This window comes from Rhinichthys klamathensis, unplaced genomic scaffold, assembly GCF_029890125.1.
Source record: "Rhinichthys klamathensis goyatoka isolate OS25496 unplaced genomic scaffold, OSU_Roscu_1.1 h1tg000391l_1, whole genome shotgun sequence".
NCBI classification, from domain to species: Eukaryota; Metazoa; Chordata; class Actinopteri; order Cypriniformes; family Leuciscidae; genus Rhinichthys; species Rhinichthys klamathensis.
The window spans coordinates 3054953-3076167 of NW_026606894.1; the positions used below are offsets into that span (position 1 = coordinate 3054953).

The 21215-nt window shown below is 42.7% G+C and overlaps 1 protein-coding gene across 9 annotated transcripts in view; it reads right to left on the reverse strand.

Moving 5' to 3' along the window:
- cngb1a (cyclic nucleotide gated channel subunit beta 1a) overlaps nt 1–21215 on the reverse strand; it is a 50670-nt gene that overhangs the window by 918 nt on the left and 28537 nt on the right. For all 9 annotated transcript variants that reach the window (XM_056234275.1, XM_056234278.1, XM_056234277.1 and 6 more), the window contains 15 exons: nt 20356–20563; nt 20069–20223; nt 19752–19970; nt 11006–11214; nt 9839–9889; nt 9645–9731; nt 9495–9559; nt 9278–9400; nt 9045–9186; nt 7583–7742; nt 7405–7502; nt 4685–4768; nt 4350–4468; nt 1625–1771; nt 988–1156 (listed from right to left, as the gene is read on the reverse strand). In XM_056234275.1, the coding sequence (XP_056090250.1) occupies nt 988–1156; nt 1625–1771; nt 4350–4468; nt 4685–4768; nt 7405–7502; nt 7583–7742; nt 9045–9186; nt 9278–9400; nt 9495–9559; nt 9645–9731; nt 9839–9889; nt 11006–11214; nt 19752–19970; nt 20069–20223; nt 20356–20563 (2036 nt within the window). The remainder of the gene's footprint in view (nt 1–987; nt 1157–1624; nt 1772–4349; nt 4469–4684; nt 4769–7404; nt 7503–7582; nt 7743–9044; nt 9187–9277; nt 9401–9494; nt 9560–9644; nt 9732–9838; nt 9890–11005; nt 11215–19751; nt 19971–20068; nt 20224–20355; nt 20564–21215) is intronic.

The window sequence follows — 21215 nt, forward strand, 5'->3', positions numbered from 1 at the left end:
CGTATAGAGCAGGGTTTCTCAAACTCGGTCCTGGAGGGTCACTTTCCTGCAGAGTTCAGCTCCAACCCTGATCAAACACACCTGAGCAAGCTAATCAATGTCTTCAAGATTACTAGAAACTCACAGGTAGGTGTGTTTGATCAGGGTTGGAGCTAAACTCTGCAGGACAGTGGCCATCCAGGACCGAGTTTGAGGAACCCTGGTATAGAGCATAGTTTTTTAGCGGTCATGAAGTAACTTCTTATTCAAAATTAGTACCTAATCAAGAGAGTATGCGATTTCGGACACAGCCCTGGTTTTTGGCGTCCTGTCCCAGACTAGAGTTGTCCACGGAAATGTGCCCGTTTTATAGCACGTTCAAAACAACACAAAAAGCAATTATGTAGTGATTATTTTTTACACAACAGATGGGGCTGCAATCTACATTGATGAAGAACTTAACCTGGATGAGAGCAGAGCACTTTCATTAGCAATTATAAAGAGCCACGGTTATTGGTTTATACGTAACTAATCAAATTAAATTAAGTGATACTATTTGTATGCTCTAAATAAAGCTTGTCTACTTTTGACCATTTCCAGAGGTAGTGAAAAACGCATTCGTCCAGATTGCTTTCGTAGTGTAGATGCTCGCGTAGATGCGCGGTCTTGTGGCCATCAGAGCCTAAACGAAAGCTGCAGCTCTTCGTATGTACAAAAACCCATACATTTACCCGCCCATAGACCTCCCCTTGAAGAAATCAGGACAGAAGTGGTTGAAAGTGGACAAAAGAGACGGATTAGAACACTAGGTGTAAACGGGAATGTGTCTCCCTCATCTACTTGTGAGCCGATCGACCAAAGCGCATCTTAATACCAGGAGTAAACAGGTAAACATCTGATTTTAGGTTTATGGTGAAGGACAATATTTTTAGTTGTTACAACCAGAGCTGTTGTCTGGCTTCAGAGTATGTTTTTGTCCTAAAGCGTCTAAACAGAGGGTGTAAATACCTCTAGAGTTGCTCCCTTATATGACTCCTTCAGCTTGGCAAATGTTTGTCCTTTGGCAAGCTCCAGGGCAGCCTTGTAGAGTTTGGGTGTCTCTGGCCGCTCAGTGATGACCTCACCCGTCTCCTTAACCTTCTCATCTGTAGGCTTCTTATCTTTCGTCAACATTTTCCTATGGAGGGAGACAAACTCATTGGGATGGCCATTCGTTGAGTTGTAAACTAGCATGTGCATCGCTGAGACTGTAACAGGAAGTGGTGCTCCATAAGGTTTGATGATCTCAAGCATTTACATAACATCATTCAACACACATGCACAGTAAATTGGTCCCACGGGTGAACAGATCATGTGACTCAACGGATCATGCTTTTTTCATTATCTCAATAACCTCCAAACTAACAAAATCAAACACTAATCCCTCCTTCCATTAAAGAGAAATGAGGGTAGGAGAAGGACGCAGAGAGAAAGAGACGCAGTATGAGGAGAAAAACAGACGATATTTAGCAAACAAGGCACTAGGAGATCTGTGAGTGTGATACAGAGGTGTAAATGGCTCAGACCACTGCGCTGGGTGAAGTGTGTGTGTGTGTGTGAGGATTGCCGGGGCTCTTGGTTGAGGTTTGAGATCTGATCCCCTCACTTGGCCTTCTTGCGCAGTAGCTTCTGGGACTCGGGATAGTGTACTAAGATGTCTGCCAGGTCCTTCTTATCCAAGATGAAGAGGTTAGCAAAACCATGGGCCTTTACGTTAGCGGTTCGTCGGTTCCCACCACCACCCGCCAGCAAACTGATGGAGTGGACACACACAAAAAACAGTCTGTTTGGCTTTTCACAGAAAACACATTGTTACACTGCGTGGTTCCATTATAGGGCTGGGTATTGATACAGATTTTGTGATTTGATTACGAATCACAAGCTCTTGATTTGTTTGCATTCGGATTTCATTTTAATTCAACATCTATTCTTTCTAATCTAATCTAAATCTAAAGCTGTAAACTAGGTAACACTGTCAGTTGGTACGTTACTATAATATAAAAGGTAAAAGTGATAGTTCACCCAAAAATGAAAATTCTGTCATTATTTACTCTCCCTCATGTCGTTCCAAACCCGTAAGACTTTCGTTCATCTATAGAACACAAATGAAGATATTTTTTATGAAATCGGAGAGCTTTCTGTCCCTCCATTGACAGCTACACAACTGAGACTTTGACGCTTCAAAAAGTTCATCAAGAGATCGTAAAACTCATTCATATGGATTTAGCGGTTTAGTCCAAATTTTCTAAAGACACTCGATCACTTTATATGATGAACAGATTTAATTTAGGCTTTTATTCACATTTAAAAATTGATCAGCGAACCGAAGCTCAACTGAACCTGCTTGCCGTGCGGTTCTTGCTGAAGCTCAAACTTGCTGCGTAACGCGAGAATGAACCTCATTGGTTCTTGCAGAAGCTCAAAAGTGATGTGTAAAACGAGAATGAACCTCATTGGTTCTCGCATGTCAAGCGAACTTGCTTGAACTTCCGTTTACCACAACTGATGTGTGAGTTGAATGTTTATATGTGAATAAAAGCCTAAATTCAATCTATTCAAAATATAAAGCAATCGAGTTTCTTTAGAAAATTTGGACTAAACCGCTCAATTCATATGAATTAGTTTAACAATCTCTATGAACTTTTTGAAGCATCAAAGCGGTAGTTGCGTAGCTGTCAATGGAGGAACAGAAAGCTCTCAGATTTCATAAAAAATATCTTCATTTGTGTTTTAAAGATGAATAAAAGTCGTACGGGTTTGGAACGACATGAGGGTGAGAAATTAACGACAAAATTTCCAGTGTTGGGGGAACTATCCCTTTAAGTCAGGGGTAGGCAAGTTCGGTCCTAGAGAGCCGTTGTCCTGCAGAATTTAGTTCCAACCCTAATCAAACACACCTGAACAAGCTAATCAATATCTTCAGGATTACTAAGGCCTTCCACACGGACACGGGTATTTTTATAACCGGGGTTTTTCCTACAGCGTTTAAAAAAAAAATCCCGTCCACACATGCTCGGTCTCCGTCTACATGAAAACGCAAAAACACGCTATCAAGCGCGGTCAAGAGCATGCCACGCCAGTAGGCGGCGATATAAACCTTAACTGTAAAGCCACGTTGGCCAATCAGAAGCGCAAATCTGGCGTCAAACACAGCTGATAACGGCGCACACTCTGACGTGGCAAGGCAAAAACCCCTGTTTCACTGTCTACACGACAACACTGTAACCGGCGTTTCTGAAAATTCTCACCCTGGCAGGGATTTTCAAAAATGTTCGGTTTCAGTGCGGTTTCGTGTGGACGAACGGCCGAACCGCGTAAAAAAAGTCACGGTTATAAAAATACCCGTGTCCGTGTGGACAGGGCCTAAGGCAATAGGCAGGAGAGGTTTTTTTTCAAGTGTTGGAGCCAAACTCTGCAGGACAGCGGCTCTCTAGGACCGAACTTGCCTACCCCTGCTTTAAGTTAAAACAGTGTCAAATTCAACAAAATAACAAAATTCAAAATGTTCACTGATTTTGTTGAAAAAACTAAAACTGCTATAAATCTTTAGATATAATAATCAAACACAGTTGTAAACATTTAAATTACACATACGGCAGGTTTGAGTGAACTACCTTTTGTTACGGTTTTCAGGTTCACAGACTTATTTTTTGCTCTCTCTCTCTCTCTCTCTCTCTCTCTCTCTCTCTCTCTCTCTCTCTCTCTCTCTCTCTCTCTCTCTCTCTCTCTCTCTCTCTCTCTCTCTCTCTCTCTCTCTCTCTCTCTCTCTCTCTCTCTCTCTCTCTCTCTCTCTCTCTCTCTCTCTCTCTCTCTCTCTCTCTCTCTCTTTGTGTGCTGACTGAGTCATCTGTATCACCTGCTCCTCATTAGCACGACTCTACTTAACCTGTGCCTTTTCTGTTCTGTGTTGTCAGAAGTTTGGTGTTTTCCGTGCATTGTGTTCCAGCTCTCCAGTTGTTCCTCAGTCCTGGTCCAGTGTGGATGATTGCTACTCTGACAAATTCAGATGTTGTTTATGGACTCTCTGTTTGCGGCTCTGGTTGTCGCCTGGATACCCACGATTCTCTGTACCAGTGTTTAACTGGCTTTGCCTGCTGTTCACACTAGTGTATATCTAATAAATTCACCTTACTGCATTGGCGATTGCATCTGTCTCGTTCATCCCTGACACCTTTAACATGGATGGGCAAATTGCATTGTACGACACAGTATTCCTTCCCATGAAGTCACATATGATTTTAATCAGTTGTCAAAAATATAAACTGACCTGATCAGTGCAAAAACGGTCTCACAAGAGGTGTAAACGGTCTCCAATAATGATCATTACTCACCTAATTTCCCCGAACACAGAGCCAGCTCTCAGAGTCACAAACACCGTGATCCCATCAGGCCCTCCAACCACCTGCACTTCTCCAGCTTTGATGATGTACATCTCTCGACCGATCTCACCCTGACCACCAGAGCCGAGCGAACAAGAGTCAGTTCAAAACGCTAGATAAAAGGCTCTTTCATGGTGGCTGTTTGATGTGACCTTTACTAAGACAACCATCAAATATATGGCCATATACTGAGATATTTTAGGTTTTAAAATGTTTTTGTAAGCCAGTAGCAAAGCACATATACAGCACAGTGAAAAAAGAAAGAAGAAAAGTGCCGTATTACTTACTTTTTTACAAACAAAATCTCCAGGAAGGTACACCACAGATTTCAGCCTGTTGAGCATGTCAAATATCATCTGTCTGTCACATCCCTGGAATGAACAGGAGTCAAAGACTTTAATATTAACAACAGCTTTCACAACCCGGTCAATGAGAAACAAAATGAGTTAATCCATTGGGAACTGATTGGATGGTGAGAAGTGATCTCTATATAACAGATGTTTGGAGAGGAGGAGTTTCAGAGGTGGAGCAAGTTATTACATTTGATAAAAAATCATTTTACATTTTATCTAAAAAGATAAAAAAAAAATTGAATGGTAAAATGTGTACAAGGACAGGGTACGTTCTCAGAAATTTGGCACGGTTCTCTCAAAGTTATAAACAAGCTCTTCTAGTAACGTTAATAGAACATTCGTTCAGAGTTATATGGCATTTAATAATGTTCTAAACATTTTAGCTCAAATACATACAGCATATATATATATATATATATATATATATATATATATAAATATATATATTTTTTTTTCTGAACCGCTTTAGTTGGAGGTTCGTCTAACATTTATATAAATGTTTCTACTTTTTTCAGAATGTTCAGAAAGCATTCAAAAGTAACATTCCTATAATATTTTCTAAATTATTAAACTGAATATTCCCTTAATGTTCGCATAATGAAGTTAAACGTTTTTGAAACATTTAAAAATCTGGACATTTTGAACGTTCAGAGAACATTCAGAAATAACATTTTCATAACTTAATGCGAACGTTAGCTAAATGTTCTTAGAACATATATTGTTAGCTTGTGTGTATTAAGAAAGTAATAGTAGAGGTGATCTATATACATAGATCTATATACATTTATATAGATGGGTTTAACAATATGTAGATATGGATCGTTGCAGCAATCAAATGACTAACGATATGATGAATTGACGCAATGCATTCATTATTTATTTTTCTATATTATTTTATATAATTTTAAAAACTATAGTGTATTCTTTGTTGTGGATATCCCTATTTGGATACAGTATTCAGTTAAATGTTCATGTTATTTTGGATGCATTTGTAAGTTAATTCAAATGTAACCAGTTGTTTAAAATAGGCACATAATATTGTAATACTGATCGCTAGGGGTGTAACGATACACAAACCTGACGGTTCGGTTCGTCCCACGGTTTTGAGGTCTCGGTTCGGTTCTGTTCATTTCGGTGGGGTGGGGTGGGGGGGGGGGGGGGGGGGGGGGTTAGAAAGCTAAAATTGCTTTTATTTTTTATTAAACAGTGCTTTAATGAACAAATTGTGTCCTTGTCTTTAAATTAATTCAATTACAAGTAAACGTTTCTCAAGGATAACAAAATGATCTGCTAATGCTGTAAACTACAGCCCTTACTTGCACATTACTATAACATTAAAGCTTAACAACAGAGCCTACTTTTAGCCTAAATGATATAATAATAATCAACACTCAAATAACAAATTGTATGAAAACATGTAAACTGCACATAAGGCAATTTTTGCATTAACATGTTTTTACTCTAATTTGTTATTGTTATATAATAATTTACACAGTTGCTGTTATTTTCATGACAACTATTTTAAACATACATTAAATAATCAAGATATCATAAACAGGTTAAGTAAAATATAATATATAGGCTAATATATAGCATTTATTTAGTGAAAGAGTTAGCAAACCAGCAAGCTGTGGACACTGAATGACTTGCCTGAGGTAAATATAAAGCTATGTGAAAAACTAAGCGTTTTATTGACGTATTTCCGCTGTTGAAACACTGATTGAGTGTTTACACGAGTTATGATGCCTTTCAGTAAGTATACTGTATCTTTCAACATACCTTCGGGTGTCCATTCATGTTTATTCTGTAACTGAGGAAGAGATGATCGCGCTCCGCGCTGCCGCATGCATACAATGATATCTGTCACGCCACATCTAAGAGCGCCAAAACGGCATTTATTGTTTGCATTTCGTGATCAAATAGACATAATTTGAAAGATTACACCTTGCTTATTATCAAAAGTAACAAAACACTGAGCTTATTGCGATTATATGTGGTTAATGGTGGTTAGGCAACAGCCCTGTATTCGTTGTGTACACATAACGCATGAGGTGCAATGAGCCGGGGCTGGGCGGGGCAGCAGGGGGCGGGGCGTGTTCGGTTCGCCATGAGAGTATCGCGATACGTATCGTGGGTGGTGTATCGCGGTTTTTCGGTTCGGTTCAAATATCGTTACACCCCTACTGATCGCAGGCCCCTGAATATAATCGAATCGTAATCGTATCAAAGGATGTTTTGATAAAATATCGTATGGCTGGCTAAGAGAATAAATGTCAGATTGTATTGAGATCTGATTTACAACACTAGTAAATTGGGTGAATTAGATTTCAAGTTGAATGTAGGTCTATGGCCCCTGCTTAAAAAAACCCAGCTAAAATCTGGTACATTTGTATTTAGTCATTTATGGTCATTAGCTGGACCAAGCTGGTGTACATGGTTAGTCGGCTGGACAACCAGTCGGTGTAGCTTCAACCTAGTAGTCATCTTGGTCAAGCTGGTTAGAGCTAGTAGACCACTATGGACCAGCAACAAACCAGCTTGACCACTTTAAACAGGAATAATCTGTTTTTCTAGCGGTGCTGAATCAGACTTTGTCATTCTCTGTGTGTGTTCATGAAAGAAAGATTAGAGTGAATGAGGTAATAGATACTCACCTGAAAGAGCGCCACTTTACTGACAATGCTGTAGTTTACGTCTGCCGCGATGTCCAGACGCATCTTATCTGGAAGCTGTACAAGTAACTCTTGTTCATCTGAAGACAAACGGATCATAAAACACAGCCAAAACATACTTGACACATTTAAAGGTCCAGTGCAATCGGATTCTGCTTACCCAGCATGCCTTGCGACTTCCAGGTGTAGTCGTACCAGGTCTTCACTCGGTTCTGGACCTCGCGGGGGATCTTGTAGGAGCTCATGTATTTGACGGTGCTGTCCACACAGCTTCTGTAGTACGCCTCACCTGCAGTGGCGGCTCCGACTACATCTCTCATCTGTGAATACACACACAACACAGAGATTTGATGTTTTTTTTTATTTTAAGTTTTCTGTTGATGATATGAAAAATAGCCATATTAAACTAGAAGGTGGATTTCACAAAAACATGTCTAGGATGTATTTCAGCTTAAAATTAGCATGAAGACAAATAATAATTAGTCAAATAATATGGACGATTCATTTTTTTCTCCTTAGATTATTTTAGTATTAATAATTTAATAATTATTTTTGTCTTTATATTCACTGTTTTCCTTTTAGTTGTATTAAGTTTTATTTTCAATTTTGTTGTGTGTTTTTGTTATTTTAATTCGTTTTGTGTAATACTGTTATAGTTTTATTAATTTTTATTTCAGTTTTAGATATTTTAGTACATCAATTTAACTAAATGGAAATGAGAAATGCTGCCTTGGCAATTGTCTGAAATTTAATTTTAATGGTTTATTTTATTTCAGTTAAAGTTCATTTTATCCAAGTATCGAAAGTTTTTTTTATGGTTTTAGTTGGAGTTAACTATAATAACGCTGATTAGATAGCCTAATACAATAATCTGCAATCGTACATGAAGTATAAATTGTATAAAAATGCATTTAATGAGATTTTTTACGAATTGTGAAAATAATGAAAATATTTTTACTTTATGGTCTTAAAATCAGTCATATACTTTACGCAGAATAAAAACATAATTTCTTTGTCCTTTCTTTTGACTTTGGAATGAAATATTGTGAACTGAACTGAGCTGGAAGATGACAACACTGTTTTCTCCAAAGTGGCTATATACACAGTATATATATAAATTAATTAATAACTTTTTACAAAAATGAACCAAAATTTGTTGCATTATTTTCACTGTAAAGCTGCTTTGAAACAATCTGTATTGCAAAAAGCGCTATATAAATAAAGGTGACGACTTAATTTGACTTTGGAGTGAAATATTGTCACGAATGCTTTTTGTTTAGTTTCTTTGTTCCCATTTTCCTTAGTTCCTTGTTAATATCCCTGGTTCTTGATTAGTCAACACCTGTTCGGTTTCAGTCAATCATCCTCTGTGTTTATACGCCCTCCGCTTCCTGTTTCACTGTCTGGTATTGTGTGAGAAGAAGTGGTTGTGTTTAGTTTACTGTTTCTCCAGCTATCTCCAGAGTTTTCTTGTTGTTGTGGATTTATTGATAAAAGACTATTTTTGTTTCTCTTCTCCTTCATTGTGCGCATCATTACAGCCACCGTGACAAATATGACCTTGACATGTTTTTGACAACGAGTGAGATTCACCCAGAAGTTCTGTCATGTATGTCTCCCACCTGACCGATCATGATGGAGAAAGCAAAGACTCCCACGAAGTAGTTGACCAGTTGAAAGACGATTTCAAAGACAGTGGTGGGATCAGGCAAACCCCCGATGGTGATCAGAGTCTTCACAGCAAAGTAGTAGCAGCGAATATAACTGTGGGACACAAACACCGACTCGTTATTTTACATTATCTACACTGTGCACAACACACCACTCAGTAAAGCATTGAGATGGATGAGGTCACCTGTTTCCTTTGCCATTATAGACCCATTTAGTAGAACCCAGTCCTTCATAGTCAGATCCCCAATAGAAAATACAGGCATTACAGTGCAGAGAGTACAGCAGGTACGCACTCGTACGGATCACCCTGGAATCACACAGCAGTGATAATAAAATCTTCATTATTTAAAAGGTATTCGCTTTGTGTTATGGTGACCTCTAGCTGTGGCGTCTGGTCGTACCTGTAAATGTATGCTTTGCTCATCACAGCCTCCAGACGATCATTAAACTCAAAGAATGCATTGTACTGCAAAATGGACACAGAATAAGTGTAAGTATAGGGTTGTGTGTGACAGTGGGAAGAGATTATGGACGGCATGTTTTTCTTTTACCTTTAGAAGGCGAGGAAACCGCAAGAGTGATTTGACTCCCGTGAAGACGTACAGGACATCCAGTGGAAAGAGACTGATCACATCCATCTGAAACATCCAGCATGCACTGAAGGTTAGGATGCTGTTTTAATAACACACTGAAGTTATTTGTTCAGTGTCAATGCATAGATTTAGTAGAAAATAAAGAGTTTTACCTTAAATCGCTCTGTTTGCAAGTAGTTCTCTCTCATGTCTTTTTTGTCACACTTAGAAAGACAAAACATAAAACAGGCAAACATCAACAAAGCAAAGGAAACAGTGGCCTATGAATGTCATTGCATTAGACAACAAAATATTAAACCTAGTGACGTTTATTTAAAAAAAACCCAGAGCAAGAACAATTTCAAGCAAAACAATTATCAAAAAGAAATTAGTTCGGTTGAAATCATTAAACTATGGAAGCTTACGCCACTGAATAAAATAAAGATGATCATTTCTTGCAATTGTGAGTTAATATCTCGCAATACTGACTATTTCCTCAGAATTTCGAGTTTATATCCCGCAATTCTGACTTTATTTCTCAGAATTGTGAGATATAACTCCCTGAGAAACGACTGAGAAAAAAACCCCTCACGATTCTGACTTTATTTCTCAGAATTTGCCAGAGGTTCCCTCAAGTTTTAATAAAGCTTTTTTTTTTTTTTATTAATTTATGAGTAAAATAAGGTCGGTGGTATTTAGGGATTTAAGGGCCTACTAACAGGATTTCTGTTTTGTCAGTATTCAGTTTTAAGAAGTTTTGACCACACTTTGAGATCTAGTAGACAGGAAGTGATGGAAGGGAAAGGGGAAGCAGTATTAGGCTGAAAGATAAGATAGATTTGGTGTATCATCAGAGTAACCATGGAAATGAAGACCATGACACTGGATGATCTGACCAAGAGGAAGCATTTAGATTAGAAATAGAAGTGGACCAAGAACGGATCCTTGAGGTATACCATAGATTTTTATTTTTTATTTTTAAGTTAAACAAGTTTTTTTTTTGTGTGAAAAATGTCAGCTCACAATTCTGATTTTTTTTTTGCAATTCTATTTTTATAACTTGAAATTGCAGTTTATAGACAGCATTTTTTCCCCCAGATATTCAGATGTAAGGTTTAAACTCGCAACTATAAAGTTCGAATTGCGAGATATAAACTCGCAACTCTGAGAAATTTTTTAAGAATTGTGAGATATACTCTAAACTCACAATTGCGAGGAAAAAAAGGCAGAACTGTGAGATAAAAAGTCGCAATTACCTTTTTAACTTTTTTTATTTATTCCGTGGCGGAAACAAGCTTTCATAGAAAACAATAGATATGCTGTTCAAAACTCTTGCTCACCACAATGTCCCCTCCTCTCACAAACTGCAGTCTGGGCTGAAAGACCACGATGTCAAGAATGTAAATGGCGTCACAGAGGTAGTCCATCAGCAGCCACCAGTGAACGTTCTCAGAGTTCTGATACGGGAAAGTGCAGCGCACAGGGATCAGCCAAACATTCCAGTTCCACGCAAACGTCACAAAGAACAGCCACACCACGTAGATCAAATCTGTGAAAGAATCATAGTTGCATCTTCAGTATGTCGTTTTAAAGAGGTCATATCATACAGTAACTGTTTCTAATATTTTTTTTATTAAGTCCACTTAATAATTAATATCCATTGAGGAAGAAAGTGTGCTTAATTTTTAATATTGAATGTGAAAAAAAACTGTACTTGCAGATAATATAGGATTATTGAAATAAAAGGCCACATAAGTGTACTTAAAGGGGTCATGAACTGGCTTTTTAAATTGTTTTATATTGTTGTCTGAGGTCAACTTATGACGTTCGCTTGGTTTTTACATTCAAAAACATCAAAATGAATAAGTAATAGGCTATTTTCTACCCTAGTTTTGAGCCTAGCTCAAAAACGCTTGGTTTTTATGGGCGTCTCGCATTGAAGACTTGGAAGTAAACGCCCACTGCTGTGAGTGGATAACAGTTTTGCATATTATAATGAGTTTCGTGTAATGCGCGAATCGATGGGCGGGGCTAAACCGTTCGTGTTGAAGTAGGCGTTGATCTTCTTCTGCGGGGGTGGTGTTCTCTTACGAGAGTATCTCTCGTACTGCGTAATAGCTTACGCTAGGGGAAAAACTCTTTTCCGCGAGATATTGAAGCCAAAAATTATCCTTAATTTTTTATTAATGTAAAACGCTTTGCAGCAGCAAGCAGACATAGGCGAAACAGCTCGCGCGCCTATTGGTTGCTCTGCAGCAAATGCAGCAGCCTATCGAGAGAGACTCTGCGTGACGTAATGACCAATGGGGGCAATTCGCGCCCATATCATCACGTCCCGCCAGAAGGGGCGTGGTCTCACCCTATAAATATGCTCGTTAGGCTGATACAAGCTGATTTTTACCTCTTCAGCGAAGCACACGCATCGCTGGATCCGGAGTGAGAAGCCGCGCCGTCGAAGCAAGCCTTTCAGCGGGACGAGCTCTGGAGTCGCTGGCCTCGCCGCCTTCAACTGCCGTACCTGCTGCGCTTTCCGGCGTTCTATATCCTTTCATACTCTGTGTGTATTTACTCTGTTGAGAGTGTTTGCTCGCTTACTTGACGCGACTCACACTTCTCTCACAAAAGAGCTGCGTCTTTTTAAAGATGCCTTCCTGTGGCTCGTGCCGCGCCCCGCTCAGCGATGGAGACCGGCACGTCATCTGTGTTTCCTGCCTGGGTGAGGATCACGCGGCTCTCGCGCTCGCTGACGGCGGATGCCCTCATTGCGAGCTTTTGCCCATGGTGACTCTGAGGACTCGCCTGGCATCATTCTCCGAGCCTTCACCGCAGCCCGCCGTGGTGCCGCGCCGCGCCCAGCGCGCTCCCGAGCTTTCTCCAGCCCGCCAAAGCTCGCCGGTTCGCCCGCCAGCTTCGCCGGCTTCGCTCGAGTCGCTCACTGACGGACAACGGCCGCCACCTGCCGCCGCGTCCATCCACGAGTTTGACGAACCCACCGAGGCGTGTTCTCTTCTGGCATCCGATAGTGAGGATTGGGCGAGCTCCGTGGATCTCCCCTCCGCTAGCGTTTCCCGCCAGACCACTGGTAAGAGAGCCGGCATTGAGACTGAGCTGATGCGTCTGCTCTCTCAGACCGTGGAAAGCATCGGCCTCGATTGGGAGGCGCCCGCGCAACCGCCACGCAACAGGCGAGCTCTGTGGACCTCCGCCTTCTGTCCGCGAGTCGTCAAGGTAACGGGCCAGCATCAAGACCGCGAGCCCTAAAAACCGCGGCTAGCTTTCTTTGCGTTATAAGAAATCTACCCCGCCCCCCATGGGCGTGCGTCACCGGCAAATGAGAAAAGAGTGTGTTTTAGTCCCCGCCGAGGCCGGATTAATCTCCATTTCTCAAACATTTCTCAGCTCCTAGTTTGAGCGGCTGAAAATGTCATTATTGCAGCAATGAGCCTGTTGTATAACACGCACACCTGCATACAAACGCCGACACACACAAAACTGTGATGACGCTCTCTTATCTGCTTACGCTAGTGTAGATCTCCCTGTGGCCCAGTGGCGGAACCTGAAGCTTTCACGCGAGAGACCCGTGTTCGATCCCGGCTCTCGCAGCAGATAAAAATGTAGTCTCGCCGCGGCCAGACTTCCACCGAAACTTTTCGCTCGTTCAGTTCCAGAAAATGCGACTGTTCCAGTGTATTTTGCAGTAAACAAGCTGGTACCACGGCCCGCTTGCCTGCACATAAAGGCCGTTTCCATGGCGACCCAGAAAAATCATGTAATCATTGTATTTCTGGTTTTCCGGCCACAGCCGATGGTGTTATAAGTGTAATAAAATGCTCACAGCCCAGTGTTCATTTCTACACACAAACACAGCCCGCCACGGTACAGGGCTCGCACAAATGAAATCGACGCATGTCAATTGTGCATTAAATGTAGTGAATGTGCCCACAACCCAGTGCCCACAAACACTACCACGGTTTCTGTAAAACGAAACCAACACAAGTCTTCCTAGCCTCCTAGGAAATCGACGGTGTTTCAGTCTCGCCGTGGCCAGACTTCCACTGAAATTTTCGCTCGTTCAGTTCCAGAAAATGTGACTGTTCCAGTGTATTTTGCAGTAAGCAAGCCAGTACCATGCCCGCTTGCCTGCACACAAATGCTGTTCCCACGGCGACCCAGATAAATCACATAAATGGTGTATTTTCTGGTATTCCGGCCGATGGTGTTATGAGTGTATTGAAAATGCCTACAACCCAGGGCTCATTTCTACACACAAACACAGCCCGCAAAAATGCAGGGCTCGCACAAACAATCCGGCCACGGCCGATGGTGTTATGAGTGTTGTAAGAATGCCCACCCAGTGCCCATTCCCACACCCAGACACAGCCCGCCACGGTGCAGGGCTAGCACAAATTAAATCGACTCAGGTCAATTGTGCAAACAATGTAGTAAGCCCATGTCACCATGCCCGCTCACACTACATGCTGCGTGTCCCTTGGTTTCTGTAAAAACGAAACCAACACACATTCAGTCGGCCATGAACGACAGTGTTTTCAGTGTAATAAATGTGCCCGCAGCCCCGCGCCCACATTTTCTCACAGACACACCGATTCCTACGGGATCTCCCCCGCTCGCTTTTTCTGCACAATCTGCCATAAAAAAGCTGAGCGCGGTCAGGCCGCCCGCCGTGATCAGCGCGCCCCCCGCCTCGAACGCTGTAAACACGGTGTTGTGTTCCCAGTATGCCCGGGTTCTCGAGCTGCCGTTTTGCCGCGACCAGAGCCCGGATTTCATTCTGCCCCTAGCTATTCACGCAAATGCGTGGTCAAAGCTTCCCGGGGTATCAGAATGGGTGCTGAACACTATAAAGAGAGGCTATTCGCTACAATTCGCTCGACGCCCGCGCGTGTCGAAACTACGGTGAAAAACGAGGTGTCTCATCTACTTCGTGCCGAGATAGCGAAACTACTGAGCAAAGGGGCTATCGAACCTTTATCTCAGGCTCAGAGCGAAGGGGGCCTATACAGCAGATATTTTCTGGTGCCGAAAAAGGATGGGGGTCTCAGACCCATTTTAGATCTACGACAGCTGAACAGAGTGCTTGTCAAACGCCAGTTCAGAATGCTTACGACCAGGAAAATCCTCGCGCAATTGCGCCACGGAGACTGGTTTATGTCGATAGATCTGAAAGACGCCTATTTCCAAATACAAATAGCGTCCCATCACAGGCGATTCTTGAGATTCACCTTCGGGGGCCAGGCATATCAATACACAGTTCTGCCGTTCGGCCTGTCCCTAGCACCTCGTACATTTACGAAGTGCATGGACGCGGCACTCGCACCCCTGAGACTTCAGGGCATGCGAGTCCTGAACTACTTGGACGATTGGCTGATTCTAGCTCGATCACGATCGGAGCTCATAGAACACAGGGCCGCATTACTCGAGCACCTCGAGGAGCGGGGCCTCACAGTCAATTGGGCGAAGAGCTCACTGTCTCCCAGTCAGAAAATTTCCTTTCTGGGAACCGTGTTGGACTCGCTGTCCATGACAGCACGCCTGTCACCAGAGCGCGTGCTAAATATTCAGCGCGGCGTGAAATCCTTCCGCCACGGCGCGATAGTTCCGCTCAAAAGGTTTCAGAAAATGCTGGGGCTGATGGCCTCAGCAGCCTCTGTACTCCAGTTGGGCTTGCTCCGCATGCGCCCACTGCAGATGTGGCTGAAAGCGCGGGTTCCACCCAGGGCATGAACAGCGGGTCTGTTTCGCCTCAGGGTCGACCTTCAGTGTGTTTCAGCTCTGGAACCTTGGAAAAATACCGACTGGTATCAGTCAGGTGTGAGTCTGGGGACCGCTTCGAGTGTGAAGGTGGTGTCTACGGACGCCTCCACCTCGGGGTGGGGAGCGCTGCTCGAGGGCAGACCGCCTGTGCTGGCCTGTGGTCAGAACGGGAAAAGCTCCTTCACATAAACTGCTTGGAGATGATAGCAGTCGACAAAGCGCTACAGCGTTTTTGTCCCCAGGTAACAGGCCACCACGTCTTGGTCCGGTCGGACAACATGTCAGTGGTGGCATACATAAATCGCCAGGGCGGCGTCAGGTCACAGAACCTTCACAGGCTGACGGAACGCCTCCTGGTCTGGGCTCAGCACAACCTGCTCTCACTGAGAGCAGCGCACGTGCCTGGTCACCTGAATGTGGGACCAGACAGACTGTCCAGGAACAATGTTCCAGCAGGGGAATGGTCGCTGCACCCGCAGACGGTCCAGCTGCTGTGGAAAACGTTCGGCAGAGCACAGGTGGACCTATTCGCGTCCCACGAAAACGCTCATTGCCCGGAGTTTTTCTCGAAAAGCAAGGACGCGCTGGCTCATGTTTGGCCCCGCTGCCCCCTATATGCTTTTCCTCCTGTCTCGCTCCTGCCTCAGGTGTTGGAACGAATCAGGGAGAACGGATGCCCAGTGCTGCTCGTAGCTCCGCTCTGGACAAACCAGACGTGGTTCCCTGCCCTGATGCAGCTGACCAGCACTGCCCCATGGCCTGTACCGTTGAGGAGAGGTGCCAAATCGAGCCCTCCTCTCTCAGGCGGAGGGCTCGATTTGGCACCCTCGCCCGGAGTTGTGGTCCCTGCACGCATGGGCCATCAACGGGTACCCGCTAGCCTCCCAGAAGGAGTGTTAAACACGATCGCGCAGGCTAGAGCTCCGTCTACCAGGCGGCTCTACTTCTCGAAATGGTCTGTTTTCTCTGCATGGTGTCAAGCCCAGAGCTTTTCACCTGTGGAATGCGGGGTTTCGGAAGTGCTTTCCTTCCTTCAAGAGCTACTGGATAAGGGCAGGACCCCATCCACGCTCAAAGTATATGTGGCGGCCATAGCAACGTTTGCAAAACCGGTGTCTGGCCAGTCGCTGGGGAAAAACGACTTAGTCGTGCGTTTCCTTAGGGGAGCTCGGAGGCTGAACCCTCCCAGGCCCCCTTCAGTCCCAACGTGGGACCTTTCCACGGTCCTGGAGGCCATGAAAGGCGCCCCGTTCGAGCCAATCCAGCTGGTGGACATGAAACACCTGTCGTTCAAACAGTGTTTCTCATGGCTCTCGCTTCAGTGAAGCGCATAGGGGACTTACAGGCGCTTTCAGTAAGCGCGTCGTGTATGGAGTTTGGGCCTAATGACTCGAAGGTCATTCTCAAACCAAAGCACGGGTATGTCCCGAAATCCCTCAATACACCGTTCAGGGCCCAGGTAATTTCCCTGTCCGCCCTTCCGGTTCTCAGTGAGGAGGAGGATGCGAGTCTCCTTTGCCCCGTCAGGGCATTGAGAGCTTATGTGTCACGCTCGTCTGTTTTCAGACAGACGGAGCAGCTTTTTGTTTTGTTTGGCGGGCGTTCCAAGGGACTCGCCGCCTCAAAACAGAGCCTATCCAGATGGATAGTGGATGCCATTGCGCTCGCTTACTCTGCGAAGGGCCTACAGTGCCCCTTGGGTGTCAGGGCGCACTCCACGAGAGGCGTGGCCTCTTCGTGGGCATGGTCAAGCGGGGTTTCCCTGCAAGATATCTGTACGGCCGCGGGCTGGGCCTCGCCGTCTACATTTATAAAATACTATAACCTGGAGGTACCCGCCTTACAAGCTAAGCTTTTGGCGGTCTAAAATTCAGTGCTATCTGCCCCGCTGTGCGGCCCAGATGCTGAGTTTATTGCAGCCCCATGAGTGTTGACACACGTATGGCCACCCAGATCAGGCTGAAAGCTTTCACCCTGGCTGCGCGTTTTATTGTCATATAATAGCCCCGCTGGGTGCTTTTTTATAGGGAATGACGCTTCCAGCCTCTCTTCCTCCACTCTATGTGAGTTTATGGTGATTATGCACTACATGAGCCCTGGGCTTCGGCCCCCGGGACTTTGGTGTTGGATCCCTGTACGCACGGCGTGTTGCATTGTGTTCCCCTAGCGTAAGCTATTACGCAGTACGAGAGATACTCTCGTAAGAGAACGTACTCGGTTACTAACGTAACCTCGGTTCTCTCTAGAGAGGGAACGAGTACTGCGTATCTTGCCGTGCTTGGAATACGCTCTGGTTCGCTTCAGTGATAAAAACCAGCTTGTATCAGCCTAACGAGCATATTTATAGGGTGAGACCACGCCCTTTCTGGCGGGACGTGACGATATGGGCGCGAATTGCCCCCATTGGTCATTACGTCACGCAGAGTCTCTCTCGATAGGCTGCTGCATTTGCTGCAGAGCAACCAATAGGCGCGCGAGCTGTTTCGCCTATGTCTGCTTGCTGCTGCAAAGCGTTTTACATTAATAAAAAATTAAGGATAATTTTTGGCTTCAATATCTCGCGGAAAAGAGTTTTTCCCCTAGCGTAAGCTATTACGCAGTACTCGTTCCCTCTCTAGAGAGAACCGAGGTTACGTTAGTAACCGAGTACGTTTTATCCTCTTTGTCGTCATAGTTCCCCACTTTGAAAAACGAGTCGTTTGCTGAACCTGGTGTCAATAAAAGCTTTTATTGGACTAAAAAGGACGTTTTCAGTTCTGAAACTTACAGGATATTCTTATAATATGATGACCTCTTAGATGTCAAAAGCTCAAGGAAAATTTGATTTCTCAGTTCATCACCCGTTTAATGTGTACAGTTTATTGAATGTTTCTTAGCACACTTAGACATTTAAAACTGCATATTGTAATGTCAAATTAAAAGTTTTATATATATTTAAAGCTGCTGTCCGTAGCTTTTTTGGGGTTAAAAATTATCCAAAATACATATTTGATAAAATACATAACCAGCCAGTGTTCAAAACTATCTGCTTGCCTTAGCTGGATGCAAAACGGTAAGCTTGTAATAATGTTTTTAATTTTAGTGGTACTGGTGGATTTCCGCGGGAGATTCGAGCATGTCTTTGCGTCATTACGTCACATCTGTACACATAAAGAAGGAGTCTCGGCTAGTATAAGCTATATTGCGTGTGAGGATGTTGGAGGTAGAGATTTATAGCCTTTTCTCACAGCACTTGATATAATTAAACTTATCAATTTGATGGCGGATCCAGAAAGGTTCAAACGACGATCATCATCAGTGACAACTAGAGACTCACCCGCTGTAAAATGCAAAAGACTTCGTTCGGGCTTCAGAGTGGCTACAGAAAAAAAGAGACTGCAACCGGACCCATGCGAAAACAAGGATAATATCGGAAGGACATTACATGATGTAGTCACGCAATGCTTGCTGACGTTGTTAACATTAACAATTAGAGAACATAGTATAGCTACTTTGCACGGTTTTGCGTGAAATGATAACTTATAAGCAATTGTTAGATTTAATCAGCGCGATTTACTGCAATGTCAGAACCAGAACAAAAGTGAATGTTTCTTACTAGTTCAGATGACATTTCCCGGTGAAAATTCTTATGTTGGTCATACTTACAAAAAGAATAATCTGTGATTCTGAATGACAATATCCACATCGGCGCGGTGACTGACAGCTGCACACTCTCCTCAAACATTGTGTTCATCCGCGCTGTGCCGTGTCGAGGGTGTTGAACTACAACCCACGTAAAGTTGATAATTCCGCGAATGACTGCAATTGCAGATTTCGAACAGAGATGGCGACAAAGAGGAAAAATGCCGGACTGCAGCTTTAAGTATATATTAGTTTACCATAAATGCTTTTCAGTACATTCGGCAGTACACAATAACATATAGTAATTATATGTAAGAAATTACATATAAAGATATACTTAAGCCCTACTTAAGTGGGTCAGAAAAGTTATCTTAAGTTCAACTAACTGCACTTAATATAAATTTAAACTATAATACATTTTCATTTAATTGTAAATAACATACAATTACTGTAACTGTCCAAAAACATTACATCCAATTTACACAAATATTCTTTTAAAGTATATTATTTCCAGAAGAAGTAATCTTTTTAAAAGTATGATGCAGTGTACTTCTTTTTCACAGTGGATTAGTAAAGGTAACGTTTTTGGTTCTTTGCTTTTATTATATTAAAAAAAAAGTAAATAAGGTAGTTTATTTCTATATTAATTATTAAAACAATGGACCATTGTGATCCATAGAGCGTAGATCTCACCTGTGAAGGGATCAATGCTGGACGGGAAACGGTACTCCAGTATAGCTCTCAGCCAATCAGGGATCTCGGGTATTTTCACCTGAGGAACTGGGAACTTGTATCCCATAAACTCATAGATTTGCACCTCCTCTTCAGCCTCCTCATCAGCTTCTTTATTTTCCTCAGGAGGAGGAGGAGGAGGAGGAGGAGGCGGGGCATCGGCAGGCTTTTTGGCAGGAGCTAGGGTTCAAATATCAAAGGTGAAGGAAGTATCTATCTTTGACCTTACATTACTGAACTAATACAGTCAAATAAAGAGTTAATACAAGTCGACTCACATGCTGTAGGGCTTTCCTCATCAGAGTCGTCTGGATCAGTCAGTTTGTCTCTTACACGAACTGTTCGCCCCTTAAACAGCTTGACCAGCTCCTGCAGTCGCTCATTCACAACCATACTTGTTTGACTGGCCGCAGACATGGGCCGCTCAAGGCCTCTACAGGAAATGACAACATATTGGAGAAAGTCATGCCACATAGTTTATCAATTATATATTTTTTGAGTCTAAGCAATGGTTTTGAGACAGAAACTCCCCAAAAGTCAAATATTTGTCTTTTTAAAGACTCACTCGGCCACATTGAGTAGATCAGTCGTGTTCGGATCCATTCGACTGTCTTCCTCTTCCTCAGCAGGAGCCGTCTCCTCCTCTGGCAGATTTGTTACAGTGACAGTGAGGGTCATTGAGTCTGACTCTGGTGCGACAATGATTTTGGGAACGGACATTTCTCCATCCTTCACTTCCTCTACCATCACTGCTGGCTTCACATGGCTGCTTTCTGAGAGCACACACACAATGAAATATTAGCGTTGAAATCTTAAAAAACATTATTTGTGCACGTAAAATGTATATTTAGAGATGAACAAACTATGACCAGATACTCCAGAAAGAAACACATAAAATGATCAAAAATATTACAGCATTGAATCACTGAGTGGAACATTCACATTCTTTCAAATAGTAAACTGAATACAGAACCAACTAAATATTAATAACTGATTAAGTTGTAGTCAATGTATGCTTTTTCCTCTGAGCTTTTTGTGTTTGTATAAAATTGTTTTTGCATAGTAAAATGAAACTTGTAGCTGTAGTTTGGTAAATATTTTTCTCATATTTTGATGGTTTAATCAAATTGTAGTCTCTCTCTCTCTCTCTCTCTATATATATATATATATATATATATATATATATATATATAAACAGATTATTGTGTCAATACTAGTAAAAATATATATATTAAATAAAGTGTTATATAATGTTTTTAGTCTTTCCTTCCTGTGACCGGGCTTGCCAGACAGAAGTTACAAGAGTTTATGCTCAATTATGTCAGATAAAGTTTATTGTGTAAAATGACCAAAATACCAACAATAAAAAAAAAAAAAAACTTTAAGCATAGTGTGGGACTTATATCAGGACTCTTATTATGAAAT